This window comes from Catharus ustulatus, chromosome 4, assembly GCF_009819885.2.
Source record: "Catharus ustulatus isolate bCatUst1 chromosome 4, bCatUst1.pri.v2, whole genome shotgun sequence".
Taxonomy (NCBI): Eukaryota; Metazoa; Chordata; class Aves; order Passeriformes; family Turdidae; genus Catharus; species Catharus ustulatus.
Genome location: NC_046224.1, coordinates 22,536,740 through 22,563,562, shown reverse-complemented (window position 1 = coordinate 22,563,562; position 26,823 = coordinate 22,536,740). Strand labels below are relative to the sequence as shown.

The 26,823-nt window shown below is 39.7% G+C and overlaps 1 protein-coding gene across 6 annotated transcripts in view; it reads right to left on the bottom strand.

Moving 5' to 3' along the window:
- TCF20 (transcription factor 20) overlaps positions 1-26,823 on the bottom strand; it is a 132,246-nt gene that overhangs the window by 15,874 nt on the left and 89,549 nt on the right. For all 6 annotated transcript variants that reach the window (XM_033057691.2, XM_033057686.2, XM_033057689.2 and 3 more), the window contains one exon: positions 1,241-1,334. In XM_033057691.2, coding sequence (XP_032913582.1) covers positions 1,241-1,334 — 94 coding nt within the window. The remainder of the gene's footprint in view (positions 1-1,240; positions 1,335-26,823) is intronic.

Below are 26,823 nucleotides of genomic sequence, written 5' to 3'. Positions count from 1 at the left end.
CAATAATAACATTCCTACTAGAATAAAATGCAGATCTCCAATAGGGTGGGACTTTGCACTCTAACATTTGAAAAAGAGCATAAAATGGGTGGTGAATAAGTGGGTTGCTGTGGAATTGGAATAACAAACAGGAAGCTTGCAATTATCTTCCAGTCCAGAGTTGTAATCTTGAATCCTTTCCTGCTTGTTATCAGACAAAGTTTTGTATGACAGCAGAAGCGAGTTACAGAGGACTGGAAAAGTGGGGTATTATTTACTCCGAGGTCAGATTTTTTTTACCCAAGAACAAAGTTATCTCCATGAAAAACTGCCATTGCTGCACAAAACCCACCCAACTCACAAGCCCAGGCTCATACTGGAAATAGTATCATCCAAACAATTAGCTTGTCTAATGATGAAAACAGGACCTACTCAAGAGACTGGTTGCTTCTTATGAGGGAGAAGCAAGGCTGTGCTGTAAATGGTACTGATGATTCTAAAACACTTGAGATCACTCCTAGGACCACCCATAGGAGTGTAACCCTGAAAGAAGAAACCCCTTGCTGCTTACTTACATCCTTTTAACAAAAGGTTTCTATTTTTGGCAAAGAAAGAGTGATCAGTTTTCACACTGCAGCCAAATTTCAGTCACTGTAGCTACACTCCCCCAAACCAGGTTTTTTCTGCTCTTTCAGGCAGATTCCTTTTCATTACAAGCTCCATCTTGTCCCAAAGTGTTACTGAACGCTGTTTATCTCATTTTTTTCTCATGCCATTTCTCGTCATTTTTTTTTAGTTTATCTTCACAGTAGGAGAAAAACTGAGGGGGAGTACAATAATTCCACGATTATAAGCCGCACCATTTTGACTAAAGTTTTGTTCCATACCCAGAAGTGTGGTTTGTATTCCAAAGCAGCTAATATATGAAAAAAAGTTCAGAAATTTGCCAACCGGAAATGCGAGCACACAGCAGCCCCGAGCCGAGCCCGCACGGCCCCGAGCCAGTAAACCCTGCGTTCCCGCGATTCTGTTACTAATTGGGCACTTTGTGAAAGTTGCACACGGATCCTCGCTGCGAATGAAAGAGCGGCTTACAATCTGGTGCAGCCTGTATATGGAGGAAAAACGAAACGTTGCCGACACGCCGGAAGTGCAGCTTGTAATCATGAAATTACTGTAACTTGTAAAGTACCTCAGAATTATTTAGTGTTGTATGATTTGAGTAATTATGGAATACAGTTAAGATGCCATTTGTTCCTACCTGCATCGATGGCACATGGGTAATGGTATCGGAAGGAGCAGCCTTTGTTGTAGCAGCCTAAGGTGGCTCCCGGTTCCTGGCAATGGGAACATTTCTGAAAGGGAAACCAAAAACAGTAATGGAGACTGCAGTCATTTTTCTGAATACCTGCATTTTCCTAGGAATTTTACCAACCACATCCCAGCATAATTTTTTTGACAAATCATGTTAAATTCTATCTATCTACACCATACAAATAAAGGCCTTTCAAAAGGTAACAACATAAGCTCTTTCTAATTATGAACTTTTCAGCTGTGCTAACCAGGCAAGAGATACAAATGTATAGCCATTCTGAAAGAATTTGAAGACCTCTCAAATCTGTTTTACTGACCTGTGTTTCAGTACCTGACAATGACATCACTATTAAAATAGGAGGGAAAAGAGTGGTTTTGAATCTACAACAGCTTTAAAAGGAGCTTTAGCATGACAAATAATGATTTAGAAGACACTACCATAAAAGTAATTTGATTACATAATTCTCATTATCACTAGCAGTTGAACATCATGGCCAAGTTGAATATTTTTTCACAGGTGATCAAAAAGGGTTTATTTGGAGCAGGAGAAGATGCCATCATGGGAAAACACCTCATCATCACACAAATGGCACATGTCCAAAAGAAGTACTTGCAGTTGAACAAGGATGCTCATACAATTATTGTCAAAGTAGCTCAGACTCATCTAATGACCACATTCAATTTTCATTAGTTAAATCCTTTTAGCTCAACTAGTCAATGATGTATTTGATCATAATATCAGACAATTGTGAAAGCAGAAAGAATGTCTCACCTGTTTACTTCATCCTGCATGAATTAAGAAGTGACCTAAGGAAGTAATTCTAGAGTACATCTCATTCAGACAGCCATTTTATTTCTTGAACGTATACACTAAGTGATTTTGTTAACTAATCTGATTCTGGTGAAAGCTGATTTCTGACAGGTTGACATTTTTCCCTTAAAAAAAGATATAGTCATACCTGGTAAAAGTCACCAAATGCTAGGAGATTGCTACTATTTAAAAATTAAGAAGTGAATTAACTACTGGCAGAAAACAAAGAGAGGAACTACCACAATTTTTGAGTCATATTTTAAAAAGACAGTTTATTCTGCTAAATACAACCAACATCATTAATAAAGCCTTGCATAATTGGTACAATTCACCTGGAATTCAGGCTGTGAGAAGTTGCCTTTGGTCCCTGCCTGCACACAGAGATGATGACATGATGTAAAATCGCTGCTGGTACTGGAAAAGCTGGTGTCAAACTACACTGCTCTGTTGCTGCCGCCAGTGAGCTCCACCTGTACTGCACACAAACAGCTGCGCTCATAGCAGCAGCACACCTGGCACTGGACTCGAGCACAGCTTTCCCACCATACAGGGACGCTCCTTTGCCAACACGGCCTCATCCCCTGGACCACACATCTTCAATCCCTATCAGCACAATGCTGCAGTGGAGAGCTGCACAACAGACGTGGTCAAAGTTAACAGCCACAGCAAAGTTCCTCACTCTGCAGAGTAAACAGAGGGTTCATTACAGTATTTCCAAACTCTCTGAGAACATGACAGGTTATTTCTCTTCCTTCTATTCTGTGCTACGCAGAGATGACTATAGTTTGTATTTAAATGCCTGAATGAAGATGAAAGCAGAACTAGCTCCAACCATAAACCAGGGGGCCCTCTTCAAATCAAAGCAGATGCAACTAACAGAAAAGCTTGTGAGACGTCAGTTCTTGTGACATCTACAACTGCAGTTTTAAGTAACACCTTCTCTTTAAGGGTATGCCAAAGCATCCTGAGCCTGATCTTCAGTGCTTCCTACTAAATCATGTCTATTGTCTAAGCACGACAAGCTACTGCAGTATTTATGATGCAAGGGAAGTGTCCCTGAGGCCTAGAAAGAGGTACACAAGCAGCTTATTATTGCCTGTCAAAACATAAATGCAAGTTTCCAAAGATTAAAAAAAAAGGCTAAACCAATATTGAAATGCACACCAAAATATATGGACCACTAGCCAAACTGCAATGTAATTCACTCTCTCATGGGAGTAAAACCAAACTTCATCCACAGAAAATGTCTCTTCCTGGCTCTGAAGTCAACTCTAGAAGGATATTATGTACTGGCAATAGTCCCAGATTCACCTATGCCAAGTACTCACAAAGTGCAGCTTGAGGAGTTCTGAAACAGGGCTCTGTACCTGCGTACTTTATTCTTGCTTTTAGATGTGGCTGACTGGAATTAATTATTATAACAAGACAGAACCCAAACTGACTACTCTTTTTGAATGCAGATATGAATTTCTAGTTTTGTTCCTCAGAGGTTTCTGCCCTCCCCACTTTATCTCATCTTTTATGTACCATCACACTATTGCAACAGAAGGTCATTCTCCCTTGGAACAGTGTGTCCTGCGCAGAGCGGTCAATAAGAGCATGAGAACTACAACAGCAGAGATTGAACTGCAGCTGTATAAAATATTTCTTAACACTAAAAAGGTACATCTTAAAAGAGTATGCTGTGTGATAAAACACAAAACCCCTAGCAAAATTTTCGATACTTTTCCAAAACTTAATTTGTTTTTTGAACTTTTTCTCTGCTGCATCTACCATGGTTCACATTGCTATTCTGAAAAATCACATTCTGAAACATGACAGACATTTTGACAAATTTTCAGCTGCAAATGGTTAAGGAATGATTTAAAATCGTTTGTGATTTTAGGAGTGATTAGGCAGTAAAAGTGGGTACTTAAGATGCCAGCGCATGTGTATCAAGCCTTCACTGCCCATTTTTTTAGTCTCGAAGACCAACGAGATTTTTACCAAGGTTACCTGTGCTACGCCCACAACAGCAATTCCCAGTGGATGACTATGCCACTGACTGCTCAAGGCAAAGATCATCTGCTGCTGCTGGCTCCCCTGCTGCTGAACAAGTCTCCATTCTGGCAGATGCTTCTGCTTTTCACAAGCCACTGACAGTCTAATGGCCCCATTTCTTCTACCTCCCGGGACCTCCAACCATCTGCTTCTTTCAGGGGAAGCTGAGGGAACCACATACACAATAACTACTCTTTTTTTTTTTTGAGTTCTTCCTTCTTGACACACCTGAGTGACTGAACAAAGCAGATGCCCTACAAAGCTGCATGCTTCTAAAACAACTCAGGAGTCTATCACCTTATCTTTGAAAGAGACTTTCATCATGTAGTGCCACATGGTTTCCAAACACACCCAGGTGTTCCCATGAAGACAAAAATAAGTGCTTAAAAAATTTCTGGATGGTCTCAGCCTTCTTTTGCAAGACATTGCTGCTCTGCCCTAAAAGGTAAAAAGATGCCCCGTTCCTGCTGGTACTTTCTGTGGCTTTGGGTAGAACCCTCATCTCATGTATTTATGCTTCAAAACAAAATAAAACACTCCAACCAGGACACATTCTAACACCAAAATAAAGTCGCAAGACTTCTTACAAGGAAATGTGTGAATTCAGCATGACAACTAATTGTTCTCTTGGTCCACGAGCAAATTTTCACCCAAACTCCACCACCCTGCAGCCATTCACCAGCAGATGGTAGCAGCCTGCTTGTCACTTGTAAAGGAATTACAGCATTCTTAGCCAGGGAAACAGCACTCCCGCTCTCCTGGGAAGAGAAATTCCTTTTGCTCAGTAAGCAGCCTGCTTAACCTCCCCTGCTTGAAAGTGAAGGCTGGTACTTGGAGTGTGCTCCCAATGGGAGGTGCCAATGGACAGTAATCATTGCCAGGTATCTAATCAACTCTTGGCTTAAATTAAAAAGAAAAGAGAAAAAAAAAAGAAAAAAGAAGAAAAAGGGAAAAAGAGACCAAGAGACCACACAGCAAAGATTGATTCATAGGTCCTATCTTCACAATTCATCTCTGGTCACAAGGCACATATATCTTACTTAGAATAGGTTGGAGAGACTGAAAAGTGCCATTTAGAAGAGACACTCCATCCCATGAACTAAATTATCAATAGTATTAAAGCCAGATACATTGTCTCTACCTCTCCACACTATTAGCAGCCCATTTCTTCCTTGCTACAGCTCATCACTCTGTGTCCACCAAAATGAAGTAACAGCCAACCTGGAAGTGTGGAGTTGGGGGACAGCTACCACAGCAGCAGCAGAACTGCTCTGATTCATTTAAAATGCTATGGCACCTACGAGCTATATTTCTTTTGCTTTATGCTTGGCTTTTTTCCCCCTTGCAATCTGTATTCTTTAACTCTTCTGAGACCACACTGCTAAATGTAATAAACAAGAGCATGCCTTTCAGTCCCTTTTTTTGCTTCCCTCAGATTTGTACCCGACTCCACCTAAGTGCTGTAATATAAAGATGTCCTGAGCTACCCACCTTCCTCTTCCTGAACAAGCACAAAGCTCTTAACCTTATGAAAACCAGTGCCCCAAACTGCTCAAGTAAAGCACTCACCTGCTCACTTTGGCTCTGCACTGACAGAGAAAACATCTTTGTCCCTAGACAAAGCACTCCTTAGTAATGGGAATCCTACAGTGGACATGGTTTCACTGGTGGGAAGATGGAAGCTGCTGACTAGCCCTTCCAAATATTCTGGGCAGGAGCAGAACAGCTGCTTAGAAGCAGCAATTAATTGCTTCTAACACTACTAAAAGGTGTTTTCAGGTGACTCCTCTGCTATCTTCCTTGCTGAACAATTACCAAACCAGTTTACACAAGGACATTCACAACAGGATCATATTTTCTGCTGTCTGTAATCAAAGCATCTTTTCTTGACGAGCAGTTATATACCCTATACTCAGGCCTCTTCACTTCCCCTCTTCCAATGACCAGTTTTTCCTCTGGTCTGTTTTTCTTGTTCCTTTACTTTGCTTTCTAGGCATCCCCTTGTTTTGTCTCTTCTTACATACCAGTGTCAAGAATGCATAAAAGGAGTAAAGCTGAAAGCAATTGAAGGTTACTAACAAAGGAAAGCAAGGAAAAAGTGAAATATACGTAGCATTAATTATACAGGTACAAGGCTTTGCTTTATACGTTATATGCATTTTTCATACTCCCTCCTTTCCCTGTTTAAATTATAAGCTTTTAGGAAACAATTGCTCCTATATAATTGCACTGCACAAATGCAGATGTAAGTTAATGAGGACTTCAGAGTCAGCTGCAATATTAGGAAGGAGGGCCTTCTGACTATTTCTGATTAAACAGTTGGCAGGCTCAGCAGAGGCTTGGATTTAATATCCAGGCGAAAGGGCAACAGAAACAGCAGGCAGCCGCATTTTCTTTCCTGGAAAGTGGGATACAGAGAGACAACCTATTCCAAAAAGCTACCAAAAAAAAAAAAAAAAGAAAAATAAGTGTGTGTGTGTTATCAAATATATAAATGTTAGTACAAGAGAAAAAAAAACGATTTTGGAAGACTTCTGCAAAAACGGACCAACCAGAAAAAAGCAAGGTGGGAAGACATTTTTAGGAAACAGGAGAGGAAAAGAGTAGTTCCACTCTGATGTGCAGATACTGGTTAATGAAACAAATTGTTTATGTGACTAGGGCTAGAGATAACAACCAGTACTGAAGGACACAGACTATTAGTTTACGTTTCCTGACAAACAATTTTAAGTTATCAAAAAAACCAGGCACAGAATATCAATAAAATCAACCCCATAATTAAAAAGATAAAAATCTTTAAACTTGCATTATAAAACAGGATTTCTTGCCAATGACGATATAGTCCTGTAGCAAGCACATCAAATAAATAATAGAGGATAATAGTCTAGAAGTAAAACTGTACAGTTGTCTTCAAGTCAAGAAACTAAGCACAAATTTAGATTCCAAGATTTCAGCAAACAGACAAATAATGGTCTGGAAGATGCTATACTAACAAAGCTGCATTACGAAACATAATAAAAACTTAGAACTGCAGTGCTGTACAGGCTGCTGAAGCACAAAGGGAAGCTGCAGCTCAAAATGGATGGCATAGAAAAAAAAAAAAACACAAGAACTCCAAGAGCTGAAAAATGTCTTAAAAATGGAAAATCCTATTCAATACATAAGAAGTGTGTATTGAATGATTATTATAACAATTACACTAGAACAGAAGCACTCTAAGAGCAGAGCATTTTATTACCCTCAACTAGAAGGAAAAATAGGAAGCAACAAGAACAGAAATAAATATTTCGTTTTAACACAGAACGGTTTGCCAGAAATAATTTTAAGGTCCTATGCAGACATTCAAGCTATTCAACTGCACTTACAGTGATTCACAAAAAGTGGGGTGAACAATAAGATATGAAAACTTGTGAAGTTTGTAAAATTATCCAGGGTAGCCAGACCTCAAACTAATAGTTAAAAGCTGCAAAACTATCTCAGAACCATGGATTACTGTATGATAAAATGGAGATGAAAATTACTATCATTAAGTGCAAAGTGATGTATGTGGTGAAAATATTTTCACCTATGCATATACATGATGACAGATTCTAAATTAGCTTTTACTACTCACAGGAAGGTATTAGTAGTCATCCTAGAAAGAAGCATAATGCAGTCGCCGCAACCACAAAAAAGAACAGCCAAAACATAAGCAGTTATTAGAGAAAGAAATCCATAATGAAACTCAAATATTCATGATGTGTGTCTGTTACTCCTGTAGTAGCCTGACATCGCAATATTGTGTGAGGTTCTGATGACCCTCTTAAGAAAGGAGTACAACTGATCAGAAACAAAGATGGACAGACCACACCAGAAACATAAAGAATTTGTATATAAGAGAAGTCTAAGTATTTTGGAAAAGAGGGAACTTAAGGGGGATTGAAACCTACAAAATCCAATATGATGCACATAAGGTAATGATTCTTAGCCATTTCCAAGAAGGAAGAGCAGGTTTAAATGTAACACAAAGTTGCTTTTTTTCACTCAAGTAACTAAAAGTCATTGCCAAAGAATGCTGCACTGGCAAAAAGATAAGCAAGTTCAAAAACAGATTAGACAAGTTCCTCAAGGATAGGTACGCCTCTGCCTGGTAAACACAGGGATACCAAAGCTACAGTTCTAAAGCTGTGATTGCTGAAAGGAGGGAGAAAATATGCAACTATCATTCTGCACATGCCTAGTTTACTACAAATCTCTGAATACATGCAGTGAAGTGGTAAATACATGGCCAGACACCACAACAAAAGGTAATTTTGCACCTGTCTGGAAAAGCAGCTCTTGTGAAGACCAAAAGGGATGTGATGGTGAAATTCCACAATGAACAACAAAAGAACCCCCATGATTATCAACAAGAACACAGGCACCAAATAAATACTGTTTGGTTACAAGTTTCTAAGACTGTTCAGTTTCACCTCCCTAATAGGAAGATTGAGCTAAACTGTAACACTATATAAAAGACTGAAATTCAACCTAAGTGATAAATTCATGCTTTCTGTTCACTTGGAAGAAGGATCAAAGGCTTAAATGTGCACGAATACATAAGACTGCTGAAGAGCCAAGTAAGACTTGCAGGGGGATGAACCCTTGCTGCCTCTTTCACACAATGGAAGGAGAAAAAACAAAAATGAAATACAGACCCATGTAACTGAACCAGAATAGAGGTTAGGTTCTTCAAGAATCAATCAGTGGCTAACTAAAACAGATTCAGCAAAATTAACAAAACCAGTAATTTGAAATGGTGCTGCAAAAGGACGTTTAATTTCAGTTGAACAGGCTAAATACATACCTATGTAGCCATTTCATATTTTAAAAGGAATATTAAAATAATACATTGACTACCAAGTCCAAGAAGCCAAGAAATTTGTAAATCTTGTTTCCTTTGATGCAAAGAGTCACCCTGAATGAGAAAAACATTTCAGAAAACCACTTGTAAGTATAGGGATTTGAATTTGCCAAAGTATGCAAGTCTAGCAGATAAAATTACACAGTTTATGTTAACTTGACTATTCATTTGGGGAATTAAACATACAACAATAAGTGCAATTTAGTTACAAAAAGGTTGGAAAAATAGAAAAGCAGACTTAAAAGACGAAAAAGAAATTCAAATTTTCAAGCAGTGATTATGTGATAAGGACACAGAGTTGTGGGAACAGCACAGTCAGCAAGAGAGCACTTACTCCAGCTGGATTTTCTACCAGTACTAGATTTATTTCCCAGTCATCTTGGATATTGATTCCAGGAAATATCCAAATATGTACTGAATTTCTATTTAGTGTAAGATCTACCAAGTACAATATAAAACAACAGCATGCAGTTACCTTAAAAGAAAGCAACATCTCCATCATAGCTGAAGAAATTTTGGATAAATTAATTACTGGAAAAGCAATAGCTTTGAGTATCAATGTCTGGAGTGATATAAAAAAGGAAAAAACCTGACATAAACAAGAAAATGCAATAAACTCAAGGTTTTCAAGAGGCAAACTGCACACAGAACCACCTTTTTCTAATGAAAGAAAAAAAGATGATGCTGAGCATTTACTGAAAGGCTCAAAACAAAAAAATAAAAGACTGGTTCATTAAAGACACAATCACTGTTATAAGGAGCAGTGGATACAATAGAAACAAAAGGTCTAAAAATAAGGAAATATAAAAGCAAACAGTAAATGGAAAATATTTTCGTAAGATACTACATATATATGCAACCTGACAGGAAAAAGGGTGCAGCACAAACCCACCCCTGTCAATGACTCAAGACTTGTAACACTGGACAGAAATACACCATTTGTCATTACTTGTAATAATCCGTGCAAGCCTTCATCATAAACAGAGCCCCACTGTGCAAGACACTTTGGTAAAAGAGAACAAAGCGTTGGTGGATGCAAAGGGATGAAACAGGAATGGTGAGACTGAGCCAGCAGCGTTGGGCAGAGTCCATCTCAGCAGCAGGCTAAGCATATCCAATTATTCAGCACAAATCCCAGACAAGAAGGGCTTTGAAGAAATGCATGAAGAAAAACAAAGGTAAATGTGCGGGGTTTTGAAAGTGAAGCATTTAATTTAGGGAAACTATAAAATTAGCCAGGGTGTACTGATTTGAAGTAAATCTTAAGTTCTTGAAACTGAAAGAAGAAAAAGTAGCAGGATAAAGGCAGATAAAATAATGATGAGTACCTTATGTTTGAAGCATAAGAAAATAGGAGGTGGGTAGATGAATGTGAAAGAAGTAGGAATGTGAAAATGACCGTTTAGAACAACAAATATTAGTGACAGTATTCCATCCAAATTCCACTTCACTAAGAATAACAATTCTTAAACTGAGGTCTGAAGAACCACTCCTGCACAGTCAAAATAGATTTCACTACAAGAAGAAGTGAAAAAAGTACAATGTTTATCTTACTGGAAAATAAATAACTTGTCTGTAGAAAAACGGTAGCAAAGAAAACTACCACTCAATACCATCAAAGAAAGAAGACAGCTCCCCCAGAAAGCCACAGAAACACTGGTTGGCAGCAGAGCTCCAATAAGGAGTAATAAAATGCACACCAGTATTCCTGAGGTCACTGGTGGCTGTTGCTACCACTGAGGAAAAGCAGCAGCAGATAAATCCAAGAGAATAGGTAAAGGTACAATGCTTGCAGAAAGAAAAATGCCTGCAAGTTAGTAGATCTCTTGTGAGTGATAAGCTGTCAAGTAACATATCAGTATTAAAAAAAAATTACAATCTTATGAACCACAGCAATAAATCATCAATCACAGCTGAGAGAAAGTAGACAATTAGCACAATATCGAGGAAATGTCCTCAGGCACACAGAAGGTGCTCTATGTAAAGTAGTATTTGCTGGCCAAAAATTTGAATGGATTTAGAGAGGAATATGTTATTTCATTATTCAGTAATCATCAGGAAAAACTCCCCTTACAAACCATAATAATACATGAGCTGCTTAAACTGCCCATTGCAATAATAGGTACTGTTTATGAATTCTAAACTGAATTTATAAAAGAACATGTAGTATCTGCAGGTTTGTCACAGACATGACACAGGAAAACATGGTATGGGCTAGCAGCAGTTTAGAAGAGGCAGAAAATATAAATAGCAGCAGTCCAAGCCCGGATGGCATTCCAACTGGGTATTACACAGCAGCTGAGGTAGTGCCAGCAGTTTCTTCAGGAGGACAAACATAATGTGGTTCTCCTGAAAGAAGAGCTTCCTCCATCTAAGGATTAGATGGGGTTCTCCTGAGATCTGAAGAGAAAGGACTAATGAAGATCTTCTGGGCTCAGAACACTGCTGAATCATGGTAAAGGCAATAATATTCATTTGCAAGCCACACCCTTCAGTTTTATAATCTCAATCAATCTATTCTATGAAAAAAGGGCTGGGATGAGCCAGAGATTACTAGAAATAAATCACTGGACAAGATCAAAGAGAACTTTCAATCTTTTTTTCACCTGAGGTAGAAATTAAAGGATGCAGGCATTTTTGTTTTGTTTTTCTTTTATAAACACATCCTCTTCTTACTTATTACTTCACCTTATGAAGGCTCTAGCCCAAAAGTAGAAGAGTAAGCCAACATTAAAGTATACTTTGTTAAGACAGATTAAGAATAGACAAGTCTTCTTTTGGCATTACTCTTGTAGTTATTTGTCCAGGAAAGTGAATTTATTGGTAACCATTCATAACTCCTGTTTCCCAGGAACTGCCTCTGAAAGTTTCTGCTTAGAAGAGTAGTACCATGTGGCATCACTAAAGAATCCTTTATAACTCCCAATGACAAACTGTAACACTTCAAAAGAAGAATAATTAAATTTTGGTACAGGACCTAAGACTGCATAAGAAACCTTGCAAAAGAGTTTTATGTATCTATAACGTAAGCATTAAAATTTTCTAAAAAATTTCCTAAAGTTAACATTTTAAAAAATAATAATGTTGGTTTTCTGGAAAGCATCAGCTAGGAACTGTGTCAACTCTGAAATTTCAGTGATTAAATTTAACTTGGGAGAGTTACTCCCCAAGAAAAATCTTAACAAATATAAGAATGAATTTACATATGCGACGAATACATCGCTATTAGTATTTTCAGCATTTTAACTTTTTACAAGAAAATAGAAAGGTAACAGCAAATCAACGCATTACAGAACATTTTATTATATTTTTGGACTTTAAATGTTACATGAACAAACTTTAAATTGATCCTCCTGCTATTACATCTATGTAACTAAACCATGAAGCCTTGTATCAGTTCTCTAATCTTCCAATTTAATTGAGAACATCTGACAACTTAAACACATACGCTACTTTCAAAGCACCCCACAAATTCGTCTTCAATGGTCACAAAATAAGTGGTCTTAAATTCTACTTTACAGAATAATTAGATGACTTCTCAAAGGCCATGCAGGCAATTTCTGACAGCATAGGCACGAAGTCAGAGAAGTTCACAGCACTCATACCTGAACTCAAGCACACGAACTTGCTTTTCCCTCCCATCCCCACCCACCTTTTTTTTTTCCTTTTAAGCTTCACATTGAGCAGCAGCATCCTTCAGTGAAAGTCCCCATTTCAGAGATTCATGCCAGGATGCTCTCCTCCTCCTTCCCCTCCCCTAGCAGTAAGTCTTTTATGAAGCTGGTCAGTTGCCTTTAATCATCAATAACTTTCTGAAACTTAGTAAGTGTGAGTTCTCAGTAAGAATAAAGGATTTGGAAACACAAGAAAAGCTGCAATTAACAGCAGTCTAGTGCAAAGTAACAACAAAGCCATGTTGTGAAATTAGTAACCCTGAGAAAAAGAAATACAGCTGAGTTAAGACTCCTAGTTCTAAGCACAAATCAGAAGAAAATATGCAAGCTAGAAATGAGGGGGGAAAATCACTAGTAAATGAAGACTGAACAACCAATTTTTAACATCAACATTTAATATTTTCTCAAACAGAAGGAAAGCTTATGACCCAGACAACAATCAGCTGGCTGAGGTAAGACCTGACCTTATGCTACAATCAGTAGTGCAGCCAGACCTCAGGAAAGCATATGCAATCCATTTTTACCACCAGTAGCCCAGGTGGTTACAAACAGTGCAGCTGCAACACCCAGAGCTTTGGAAAGGCTTTGCCACTCCACACTGTCTTGTGCCTTGGGCCAGAATTTCAGACCAGGTCCTACACTGGTATTTCTCCTCCTATGGCAAGTCCAACGGCAACATAAGTAGATCTACACGATTAAAGTCACACACTGAGCACTGTCAGAACTTCTCAGAAGAAACTGTAGCTACTTGAGACCTTTTAACTGGAAGGAAATGTCTGTTTTAGGCTACTCCGGCTGGCAAATTAGGCCAGGGAAGGGGAGGGAACATCCAGTCCCTAGTGTTTCTGCATAGAACCATAATAAATGGGATCATTATAATAAAGAAAAACCCCTATCTTTTCCTATGTCTAGACAATGAGATGGATGCACTTGACATCAGCAATAAAAATATACATTTGAGAACCACCTTAGACAAACTTGAAACTGTTCTCTTTTTTCTTTCTTTTAAATTTTTTTTTTAAGCTTACTACTTTGCATAATTAGTAATATAATTTTGGAAGAACTTCCCATCTGAAGTCATGATCTTGACCAGGCCCCCCACTTCCAAATAATTTTAAGACCTGAGTTTGCTCTTGCACAGTTTGCATCCCCCTCCTATGCCTAGCGTTTCACTGTACCACTATTGACACTGAAAGTCAAGAAAGCTAGTCCAGCCAAAAAATTAGCCTGATTAAAATGGGAATGGGGTGAGGGAAGGATTTGCTGGCTAGATCAGCTATCTAACTCTGTTCAGTCACAGAGCACTACTGCTGGCAGAAGGGGAGGTGTGGACAAGAATGGCTTTTAAAAACCCTAATTTAGCCTGGATGAAATTACCACCATATTTCATCTTCACAACATATTCCTCAGTGAAGCAGAAATGGTTTACATGGGGCACTCTTCACTCTTTTGTACCTCTACCAGCAAAGAAGCCTTGACCTTTTGCTACACTCCTACCTCCCTCTGCCCTCATCCATTTCACTTCCCCCAGCCCTTCCCCCGCACTCCTCTTTCTCCTAATTTATCCCACAGTGGCACAAAGCAATCAAGGGCTGCTATCAAAGTAAAAAAGGGAAATTCACCAATTCAGAGAGGAATTCTGAAAAAGGATTCCTTTTAGCTGTGGCAAGGAGAGAGACAAGTCTATGAAAACCAATGTTCCTGTGAGAGCAACTCAGGACTTCAAAAGGCCTTTTCAGGATGATGACTATTTTTGTTAACTCCCTACACATGGGCTAACCCACAGCCAGTCCCTGTGCCCGATGTGCAGGCTGTGCTGTTCTGGACATTTGCTCCATTTACCACTCCCACCCATTCTCCTGGCTTAATGCTGCAGTAGGAACAAGCTGAGGTCAACTAACCTCAGAATTCTTATTCCCATATCCTAAACAGCTCTGTGCCCACATCTCCAGCCACAGACCTTCTCCCTCAACATGGCTCTAGCCACTTAGGCTTGCCCATAGCTTTAGCAATACAAGACTGCTGTTAAATGCTAATTGCTTACTAATGAAAACTAATCATCATGCAATTAAACTTTAATCACTAAGCAGCTGGCTGGGATCCAATCCATAACAATGAAGGCTCATTAATAACTTTTTGCCAAAGTGTTCTATCCATGAAGACACTCCTATACACAGAGTCCAGCTAAGTGTATGAAATTGTTTGAAAAGTATTTTCTCTGCTGACAAACTAGCCAGAACACAACAGGTTAGGAGGAGCAGCATAGTATAAATTAGCTAAGAAGGATGGGTTTAAGATTCAGGGAACTCAAACTACTTTTCTGGCACCTTCCATAACCTCAGGCACAATGTGCTGCACAGAAAGAACTTCTTTTCTCCAGTTCTTGTCTCTGCAGAGTAACATTCTTTAAGGCAAAAAAAAACTAGTTATAATTTTGCTGTAGTTTCTAAAATTATTACATGAATACTCATCATACTTCAGTTTTATTTTTACTCATCTTTCTAAATCTAGGGAAATTAATCTAACCTCTTTCAGAACATATTTCTCTAATTAAAAAATATATTGAGGTTATATAACTAGGTTTATAATGGACAGATGAAAATCTGCTTCTGAAAAAAATAAAGTTTAAAATCTGCTTTATACAAAGCCACAAAGATGATGAGAGGGCACGAGCACCTCTGCTATGAAGACACAGAGAGCTGGGGTTCAGCCTGGAGAGAAGGTTTCAGGGAGGTTTATAGAACCAGTACCTAAAGGGGCTTACAAAAATGATGGAGAGCAACTTTCAACATGGGCAGATAGTGACAGAACAATGGGGAACTGTTTTAAACTACGAGGAAATGTTTAAATTAAGTATTATGAGGAAATTCTTTAGTGTGAGGGTGAAGCACTGGAATGCTGTACAGAGCAGCTGTGAATGCCCCACATCCCTGAAGTCTTCAAGGCCAGGTTGGATGTGGCTTTGAGCAACCTGATCTAATAGAAGGTGTTCCTGTCAGGTCTCTTCCAACCCAAACCATTCTGTGAATTCATGATTTTAAAGTAATTTCATACCACCATCAGTAACTGTCCCAGTTTTGCCTGCAGAATTCTGCAGAATTTTGCTACTGCATAAAGCCTCATGTGTAGGTAACTTTTTATGAACTTGGTTTGCACTGCCATGCTTGGAGAGCTTTTCTTTATTATGAATGGTAGAACATTAGTATAATTGAAGCATTATTCTTTCTTATTCAGTGATCAAAAAATTCAGTATAATGCCTATTTTAAAAATAAAATGGAAAAATTGTAGATTTTTTTATTTAAAAAGGTCTTACAAAAGACAGAACAAAGTTCTAATAATCCATTAAATATTATATAAAAGAAAGTCATGAATTCTTACCTTCAGAAACTAACCTCTTTTCAAACTGCATAAGACAGATGAAAGATGAAAAAAAGAAATCATTTTTCCAAAAAAATCAGGAAAAATACTTTTAAGTCTGCATTTTTGCTCAATAGTAATCAAATATACACCATTTTAAATACAGAGGCATGGAGCAGAATAAACTTATTAGCTAGTATTTTTCTTCTAACAAAGTTAAAAGAATACAGCTGAAGCGACAACCATCTGGAATTAGTCTAAGTTTAAAAAATTGGTTCATTTTAAGTTAACAAAACAAAACACCACCAACACAACAACCCTCTTCCAAAATTTTGGGGAATCTTAACAAGCTTTTTACCAGCACAGCTTAAAAAGATTCAAGCTAAAATGACACATAAATGGACTAATTCACTCACTATTGAAAATTTAGTAAGAGTTTGGCACCCCTATGGTAACAGGCAATTGAAATCTTAAAAAAAAGCTTGTGGGTAAGCCAGACAAAAATCTCTAAAGCTTTGTCTAGAAATCTCCTGCACAGAGAAGGCCCCATTTACATTTGGAAGAGCTTCCTAAAACTTAAGTTACTTAAATGTATTTTTAAATTAAAACTGTACACAGATTATGAGGATCCCTGATGCTTTACAGAAAGGCAACTGTGGAATGAGCAAGCTGCTTTTTGCATACAAGTTTCCAGTGCTCTTGGCTACAACTAATGTAAGTGGGTAAACATCCTATTCTTTCCCAACACTCCATTGTCAGTAAATCTATTTTCCACTTTCCTCACTCCACATGCAAGACAAACAGTAAAATATAAAACCACATGCAAGCACAGACATAATGCCTGTACTTTGGGATAAACTAATGACAAAAGAGTCTTGCTAGTAAAGATGCACATAAAGTACTTCCCTGAATCTTCTCTCTTCCCCATTACAAAGGGGTCGATACTGGACTCTTTCCTCTTACCATCATCATCTTTATGCTTGAGACCTCAACTAAAATGTGCTAAAACGTGCTTCCTATTACCTGCAGTCCATAATCATCTAGGTTGCACCAAATTTACCTCACTTCTACTCACAACAAATCCAACCAACTTAATTTCATAAATGCAATTACTGGCTTCTAATAATTTAAGATATTGAAACATTTGTATCAGACACATACATTTGGATTCTATCTGCTCAGCTCTTTAGCATTTAAGGCTTGTGGCACAGTGCTGCTGTGAGCTATCTAGTGCTGCTGCAGTAGTGATTCACACTTCTAGGCCCCCAAGAGAGGAAAGCAGTGACCTGAAAGAATACGGGCTCCTCCCAGGCTCTCCTCTCTGTGGAGGAACACTCTTACAGACCAGGAGTCATGACAGCACAGAGTTTCAGTAGCACAGCAGATGGCAATGCCTTTCTGAGAAAACCAAATCTGAAGTTCATAATTCAGCTGTCTTTCAGAATTTCTCCTCCATCCGGAATTTCATGCTTTCTTATTTCTGTAACACTGCAGAAGAATATTAAAGATGCTGCCATTTCCTGAGGAATGAAAACGAGTATTACACTAGAGTGTGCACATTTTCAGCTCAGACATCTATGTATCTGGGCACAGACTGTCAGTGAAAACCAGGAATTCAGCCACTTTAAGGATAACTGCACAAAGTGCCTCAAGGTTCTGTGGCAATCCTCATTTGAAGAGCTAAAGCATACTAAAAGCTGTTTCCAGAGATAAAAAAAGCAAACAATGTTTTCAATACACCCCTTTTCCAACCACTGCTGGCAGTGATTTTAAATCCACCACTGTTTCCCTTTTCCCACAGTGAAAAATTAAAAAGCTCCAGTGTCACTTCTTCCTACTCTTGAAATGCGTCCCTACTAATACAGATCTAGGTGTAGAAACACAACTGCTCCTTCCTGTGTGCTGTCACACATTATTTTTGAAGCAGTGGATTGTAATTTCATTTGAACCCTGACCCAATATAGAACATCATGAGCATTTTTTTGGCATTTGTGCTTTGGTCTGGGGGAGAGGGGAGGGTGGGTTTGGGGAGAAAAATGATTACTAGTCTCTGTATGTTTTTCTTCTCTCTAAAGAGATGATGAATAAAAGGTTAACATTCTTTTCTCAACATACAGTATAAAATAGTAGTACCATATACCTAAAACCCCTTCAAGCGCTGGTGGCACCTGGGCACAATTTTATGTTACAGCTAAGTTGATCTAATGGTTATCATTAGCAGTGGAAAGGACGCTCCCTCTCAGAGGCAGCAAATGTAGTTCAGAGGGTAAGCAGAGTCAGATGACTGATCTAGTATAAAGATCCCCCACAGCCCAAGCTACTCTTCTGATGGATTAGCTGGCTAACAATCAACTCACTATGCAAATACACAGGTGGTAGATCTAGTGCAAGTGAAATAGTGGAAGCAAGTAGCTTGCAAAGAGGATAAAGTGGGATCACTCCTCAGCAACTCCCTCCTGGTCTGGCTTAGGGATAAGAGAGCCCACCTGTGCCAAATGAGACATTCAGAATGAACTGACAGCTTTATACTTGTATGGTACTACAACACTCAGGTTTCTAGAGTTAGAAATTGTTTTGTTTTGCCAAAGGTAGCTAGCCTTCCATGATTTTCCCAGTTCATACCGATTCTCTGGCTTAGCCACTTGATTAGCTATGCAGCCAGGAACCTTTTATAAGCAATTACTTACAGAGTGTGGGAGCTTTTTTGTTAGGCTTTGATTTCCCAAATTTGAGAAAAAAAATAGCTTAAATCCTAGTGATCCCTCCAGGCACCTTTCTTTACACAATTTACAGCTAGGGTCCAGAATGGTAAACAAAAGAAAATGGTTCTATGAAAGCATCAGAGTAAACAAAGTATGATAGAAAGGGAATTTCCTCCAAATAAGATACCATAGAAGTATCCACCAGTATACCAGGAGTCTTAAGTCAAGAACAATTTACCTGTGCAAGAGCTGTTCTCTGTGAATATGGGTAACATGCAAAGCTACCTCTAACACTACAACTAACAAATTCACTCAAAATGAGACACAAGGCTGGCACTGCCCAACAGTCATGAAAAATTCAAATATCTAGTATGAAGCTGAAGAGAAAGAAACTTCAGACATTTAGGTTCTAAACCTCTCATCACTAAAGTCTATTAGATGCTCAAAACAGGCTTGTCAACAGTCTTAAAACAGGTAGATTTCTCCATTTTGGACAAACAGCAGGCTTTGAAAGAGAATTCATGGAGAGCTGGACAGACGAAATTCCAGACTGGTGAGAGAAAACACTGAATCTTCTTCTGATAGACTGTAGATCACAGGCAGCTTTCACCCTTCCATTTGTTACTCTGAAATTCACCCGACTGAAAGCCAAGATGATCTTTCAATAAAGACCAACAAAGGAAACAGGTTCCAAGGACTTCTTTCCATGTATAAGGATTAAAAGATTGCTCAAGCTGGGAGAGATGCAGAGATTGACAGGAAAAGCATTATATTTTTTTGACTTTTTAAAAGAGATCTTTAAAAGGGGGATAAACAAACTTTTCTTTCACAGAACATTCTCAGCAGGAACACAAGCTACATTTACCTTAGCAAGGTCAATTCTGATAAGAGTGGGGGTAGAAGAAAAATACAAACAAACAAAAAACCCCATCCCAACCAGAAGTAATACATGTGCTAGGCCTGAGCCTCTGCCTTGGGAAAAACCATGTCTTACAAAAAAGCCCTGTAAGAAACAGCATACCATCTCCTAGTGAACAGCTTTCTAGAAAACAATAGCTTGAACTATCTTGGATTCAACTTAACAAAGGAATGTTCTCTGCATTGTTCTTCTCTTCATTTACAGCTTCATGTATTTAATACTGAGAATAAAGACCATCAATTCTTCTGAACATTAAAACTGCTCACAACTACCAAAGAGACTCCATAATTCTTCCAGTTTCAAAGGTAACCAATACTTTGTCTTCCATGGAAATGAACTTCTCATTAAAAGAAAAATGGTGAAAAAATAGACAAGACAGGAAACTTTCTGGCCACCTTCAGTATTTGAAAGACAATATTTTATAAGCAAAAGGATCACCTAGCACTAAGGAGATGGCATTTTTTCAGTTTAAGATTTCATCAGCATTGAAACAAAAAAAGTCTAACAGCAAGAAGGCCACTTAGCACCATTACTATGCATTAACAGTTTATGAGAGACAGACTCCTTGGCAGTTAGGTTCATCTGCTGGGGTATCTAACTTGAGTCTCAAAATAAGGAGAAGGATTAAGTCATTCTGCATCTGAGGCAGCCCAATTAACTAGATCACATTCTCAGAACCAAAAAGCATAGCAGAGTGACCAGAGTAAAAGGAACACCTCTTTGCCTTCAAAAAAGGCAGATTCTAACACTTTGGAAACCACCTGGATTGCTGCTTAGCAGATAACATACACCATTTTCAGTCCACAGTGAAAACAGACTTTAAGGAAAGCTCAAAGCTCAGGAGAGTCACTTTACAGTTTGATAAACCTTTTTAAGGCAACACCTTCTCAGGAGTTCTTCTAGAGCATTTGGTACAATTTGTTCTTTGAGCACCTCCACATACATAAAAATTTTTTGAGATTGACTACGGGTAGTTGACAAAAAAACTGCAGTAAGACAGACATTTATTCATATAAGAAACAATTTAGCAAGAAAAATTATATTCTGATTCCAGAAAGCATGTGAGAAACAGGTGTTCAGGGAAAAAAATCTATAATGAGCTTTCATGTGATGAAAAATAGGTGAGCTTGTGTGAGAAGAAGAAACACAGGATGGGTTACTTATATCACAACCTCTACAACAACAGCCTTTGACTAGAGGTTGAAGTTTCCTATTTCTATACTAGAGTGCTGCATAAACAACAGCAATTGAGCCAGATGTCTACAGGAAATATTTCAACTCACTTAATAGTATGGATTCAGTTTAAATTGGTGCATATTTACCCTGTTGGTACCACAGTTTATGTAATTTTTAGTTATGGGAGTATTTAATTTGCACAGAATGAGTTACATACATGAATTATTCACTTCCAGGATCATGACCCCTCATATACCATACGCTAATGTCCTTCCTTACCCATAGACATTCCTGTGTGCCTGTGCACACATCTCTCTACTTACTCCTGGTAGGAAGCAACTATTTGATTTGCACATCTGCTTTTTCATTACAGCAACACTAACAAACTGCATGTCAGAGGAAAAAGGAGAAAATGCACTTGCAAAGCACAAAGGAGGTAAAGAGAAAGCATATGCAACAAGCATAGGAAATTAGCTGCGTGAGCCAGAAGGCTTTCCTCAGGCAGCAGGGCAGGAAAGTTGAGCTCAACAGAGCCTTTCCACCGCCTGGGGATGGCTTCTGGCAGATACACCTCTGAATACCCCATGGCCATCTTAGGGCTGCATATAACCCTCTGTGAGCTGAAGAGATGAGGATACACTGCTTCCACAGGAGAGCCCAGCACAACAGCTTGCTACAAGAGGAAAAGAAAAACGCTAGAAGAAAACTTTTTCCATTATTTGTCACAGGGTTGATAAATGGATTACTCCTATGGATGTTATACAGAGGAGCCCAGTATCGTGTTAGGATACTGTTTTTGTATGAGACACAATACAGAGCTTTAAACTCTTGATTTGGGAGGGGGACAGTATTCGGCTTGTCCTTGGCAAGCTGTGGGATGAGACGCAAAGGTTAGAGGGAAGAGTGCTAGTGAGGGCACTCTGCCCTTGCTGTGAAATGTGCTGGCCACACTGGGGCACACTTGGAGTCTTACAGAGGTGAGCCAGGGACTCCTGAGGTAAGAGAAGCCAACAGGGATACAGCTGGGAAATTCAAAGGAATTAAGGGGTGTTCTGTGGAAACAGAAAGGTAGAAACTTCCACAGATACTGAAGGGTTTGATTTGCAGCCTTAGAAGAAGCTTGGATTGATCTAAAAATAGAAGTACATAGACATATTATGCAGAAGAATTGCAGGCTTACGTTTCTATAGTTGCAAGTAAGAATATGCCTTAAGTAAAAAAACCGTATTGGACAAGATGGTAAAGAGTTTTCTAGTGTAGTAGTGTAATTGTATAGGGTTAACTAAGAGTGTGTTATAACAGAAGCATATGTGTGTAAGTGTAACAATTCATTGGACAAAAGTATACACCACGCAGCAGAATTAAGTGAAGGTGATATGTTAGAAAAACTTTCTATTGAATCAAAATGTTATATATTGCCTTGTAACAAAGAAACACATGACCACTTTGGCTATGGCTGACTTCTTGCTTCTTTATATCTCAGTAGCTTGAGTCTTATGTATTTTGAAACATTAAATCATCCTTAGCATCATCGCAGTTCCATCTCTTCATTTAAAGTGATGATAATAGTGTTCCTCTAGGAAGGTGATGCAGCCAACAGCCTGGCCAAGGTGCCTTTACACCAATGAATGCATGCAGCATGGGCAACAACAAGGAGCTGGGAGCCACCCGGCTGATGGAAAATTATGATCCTGTTGCCGTTACTGAAACTTGGTGGCACAAATTGTGTGACTGGAGTGTGACTATCAATGGCTATGAGCTGTGCAGAAGAGACAGAAAGGAGGGAGAGGTGGAGGAATTGCCCTCTACATCAAGAGGTGCAGCAAGTGTGAAGAGCTGTCTCTGAAGAAGAGCCATGAGCAGGTTCCAAGCCTGGGTAAAAATCAGACCCTGAGGCACCAAAAGCAACTTTGTGGCTGGGGTCTGCTACAGCTGCCTGACCAAGGGGAGCCTATTGACAAAGCCTTCTTGCCCCAGTTACAGGGGGCATCGTGCTCACACGCTCCAGTCCTGTTGGAAGGACTTTGGCCACCTTCATATGTACTGAGAAAGGCAAACAATACTAAGGCAAACTACAGGCAACCCAGGAGACTCCTGCAATGCATGGAGGATAGCTTCTTGAGCCAGGTGATAGCCCTACCAGAGGGAACTCAATACTGGATTTGGTGATCACCAGTGTAAATGAACTAATTTGGGATGTCAAGATGGGAGGCAGCCTGGGTTGGAGCAATCATACATTGGTGGATTTTGCAGTCCTGAGGGATGTGGGTCAGGTAAGAAGTCAGGCCCCCGAACTTCAGGAAAGCAAACTTCCAGTTCTTCAAGGAGCTAGTCAATAGGGTACCCTGGGAGACTGCCCTCAGGGACACAGGAGCAGAACTGAGCTGGCAGATTTTTACAGAAGCCTTCCACAGAGTTCAAGAGCTAGCAATTCCCACGAGCAAGAAACTGAGCAAGGAAGGCGAGAGAATGGACGGCCGAGTAGGGAACTCCCGGTCAAACTAAAGGGAAAGAAACAAAGACACGGGCAGTGGAAACAAGGACAGGTAACATGGGAAGAACATAGCAGTGAAGTTCAGTTGTGCAGGGGTGGTTTGAGGAAAGCCAAGGCAAAGCTGGAGCTGAACCTGAATAGGAATGCAAGGAATAACAGGAAGGGCTTCTATAGGTAGTTAACCAGAAAAGGAAGGAAAAAGAAGGTGCACCCCCCACCATAAACAATGCTGGCGAACAGCTAACAATGGAAGAGAAGGCTGAGGTACTCAACAACTTTTTTGCCTCAGTATTCAATGGCAACCTCTCTTCCCACACCTCTCAAGTGGATGGATGACAGGATGAGGACTGCAGCAGGCAAGTGTCCCTCCCACTGTATGCAAAGATCAGGTCCACGAACACTTTTAGAACCTGGTACACAAGTCTGAGATCTGAAAAGATGCATCCCAGACTCCTGAGAGAGTTTGCTGATTCCTAAACCATGCTCCATGGTATTTGAAAAGTTGGTGGAAACCCCAGGTGAGTGGAAAAAGGGAAACATTGTACACATCTGTAAAAAGGGCAGAAAGGAGGACCCTGGGAACTACCAAGCTGCCAGCCTCACCTCTGTGACTGGGAAGATGATGGAACAGATCCTCCTAGAAGCTCACAGGGAGGTGACTCAGGACAGCCAGCACAGCTTTACCAAAGAGCAAGTCCTGCCCGACCAACCTAGTGGCTGTCTATGATGGAGTCACTCCTTCCTCCCTGGGAAAGGCTGAGGATGCAATTTATACGTAATGCTTTTGAGATGTAAGGCTTTTGACAGTCCCACACAACATCCTTCTCTCCAAACCGGAGAGTGATGGATTTGATGGATTGGGAATGGTTGGACAGTTGCATCAAGGGGGAGGTAGAGATCAACAGCTCAGAGTCCCAGTGAGCATCATTGAGCAGTGGTGTCCCTCAGGGTTCTGTACTGGGACCAGTGTTATTTAATGTCTTCATTTATGACACAGACAAAGGGATCAAGTGCACTCTCAGCAAGTTTGCAGGTAACACCAAGCTGAGTGGTGCTCTTCACTCACCTGAAAGACGGAATGCCAGCCAGAGGGATCTGAACAGACTCAAAAGTGGGCACATGGGAATCTCAGGAGGCTTAACAAGACCAAGTGCAAGGTGCTGCACCTGCATTGAGGTAACTCCCATATCAACACAAGCTCGGGGATGAAGGGATCAAGGGCAGTCTGCTGACAAGGATTTGGGAGTGCAGGCGGACAAGAGGCTGGACATGACCCACCAATGTGCACTCAGCCCAGAAGGTCAGCTGTATCCTGGGCTGCATCCAAAGCAGCCTGAGCAGCAAGATGAAAGAGGGGATTCTCCCCCTCTGCTCTGGGGAGACCCTACCTGCATCCAGCTCTGGGGTCCTCTGCACAAAAAGGCCTGTTAGAGCAAGCCCAGAGGAGGCCACCAAAATGATTAAAGGAATGGAGCACTGGGAGAAGTGAGATTGTTCAGTCTGGAAAAGAGAAGGCTTCAGGGTGATTTAACTGTGGCCTTCCAGTACCTGAAGGGAACCTACAAGAGAGAGGCTATTTACAGGAACATATAGTGACAGGACAAGGGTGAATGGTTTCAAATTGAGACTAAGTTTAGCTTAGATATTAGGTAGAAATTCTTTCCTGTCAGGGTAGTGAGCCACTGGAACAAGTTGTCCAGAGCAGCTGTGGATGGTCCATCCCTCAAAGTGTTCAAGGCCAGACTGGATGGAGCTCTAAGCAGCCTGGTCTAGTGGGAGGTATCCCTACCCACATCAGGGGATTTGATCTTTAAGGTCACTTCCAATTCAAGTCATTCTATGATTCTATAACAAAACCAAATGTACACATGAGACAATCGTCCCTGACTCTGAAAGTTCAGTCTTATAAACAGATTAAAAAGAGACCTAGACAGAACAGTGGAGAGCACTAAAAGACTACATAATACTGATCATATACAAGAAGTAAGTAGTATTTCTTGCAGCCTTAAATAGGAGGATTAGGAAGAAATAATTTTAAAATCAAATGAGATTGTGAATTTGAGTGACATGAAAATCAAAATAAAATGGCAGACAATGGATTAGAGAATGTAAATTATAAACCATGTTTTAAAGTGAGATTTTGAAAACTCACTATGAATTCAAAGACAATTTTTAAGTTTGTGCCAGAGGAACATGAATCTGGAGAAAAAAGGAAGCTCCACAAGACTCTGGAAGAAAGTGACTGAGTTACCAAAAGCTCCTCAAAAGCATGGAATTCCAGGATAAAAGGAAGAAAAGCACAAGCAAACTTCAATGAGCCCCACAGAAAAAGCATGAAGTAACGAACAGCCTCGGAAGAACACAATGGAAAGCAAAGAGGTAATCAAAGACACAGGCAGAAAACAAAGGTGGAGCAACACTTCAAAAGCAGTACAGCTGATAGTGACAGTGCAGTAGACAAAAAAATGGAAAATTAGGTGCTGGATCTGAACCTTAACTGGGAAAAGATCACCATAAACACTGATTACAATTGCAGTAGAGCACAACTAAAGCCACAGTGGATGACAAGAGCCCCAGACAATGCACTCAAAGAACTTTGAGATGAAAAAAGGAAAAGGAAATTAAAAGGCAGTTGCAAAGGCAAAAGAGGCCATAAGCATACTGTACCCCTTTAAAAAAAAAAAAAAAAAAAGAAGAAACACTTCTACTGCATTACGAGGGAAAAGACAGAGTGGAGCAACTACAGAGGGAAAGAGGTAGAGGAAAAGAATACAAAGTTCAAGGGAGATAAGGAGATATTTTTCTAAGGTGCCATAAGGACAGATGAAACGGTTAAGAAGAGGCAAAAAATGTTTTACTTGCAAGGAGGAGATGACTGTAAGTGGAAGCAAGTGGTAAAGGGTAAGCCAAAGCATATTCAATCAGAAAGTCATAAAGACTGCATGCAGAGAAAGAACTAGATGTCAAACGACATGCAAAACCCACATAAAAATGCGGCTAAAGGGCTGCTATTACTTAAGTTTGATTAGAGTCTCTCAATACAGCATGTTTTAGCACAGCTGGGCTTACATCCTTTGCACAGGGACACAAACAGGATCACTGGAGGATAACTCAAGCGGTTCAAGAACTTGTAAAGAAGGCATTTGCTATTGGGAAAACCAGAATCCTAAGTGAAAGACATACCCTACACACAGTAAAAAGGGAAAATCAGGCTGGAGGGATACAAATTCAAAATACTGGTGAACTACCAGACAAATGAAAGCATGGCCACAATGCAAGTAGAATCCAAATGGTGGTGGAGAACCTGAAAGAAACCTTGCAATTATAAGAGATAAGAAATTCATCAGTTGCATCAGAACAAGCATACAGGCATGGCTCAATGAAAACCAAATGAAATTAACTGACTATGTTTAATGAGAGACTAGAAACAAGTATGCAAGCCAAATCAAGTTAGGGCAAAGAAGCATGTAATTA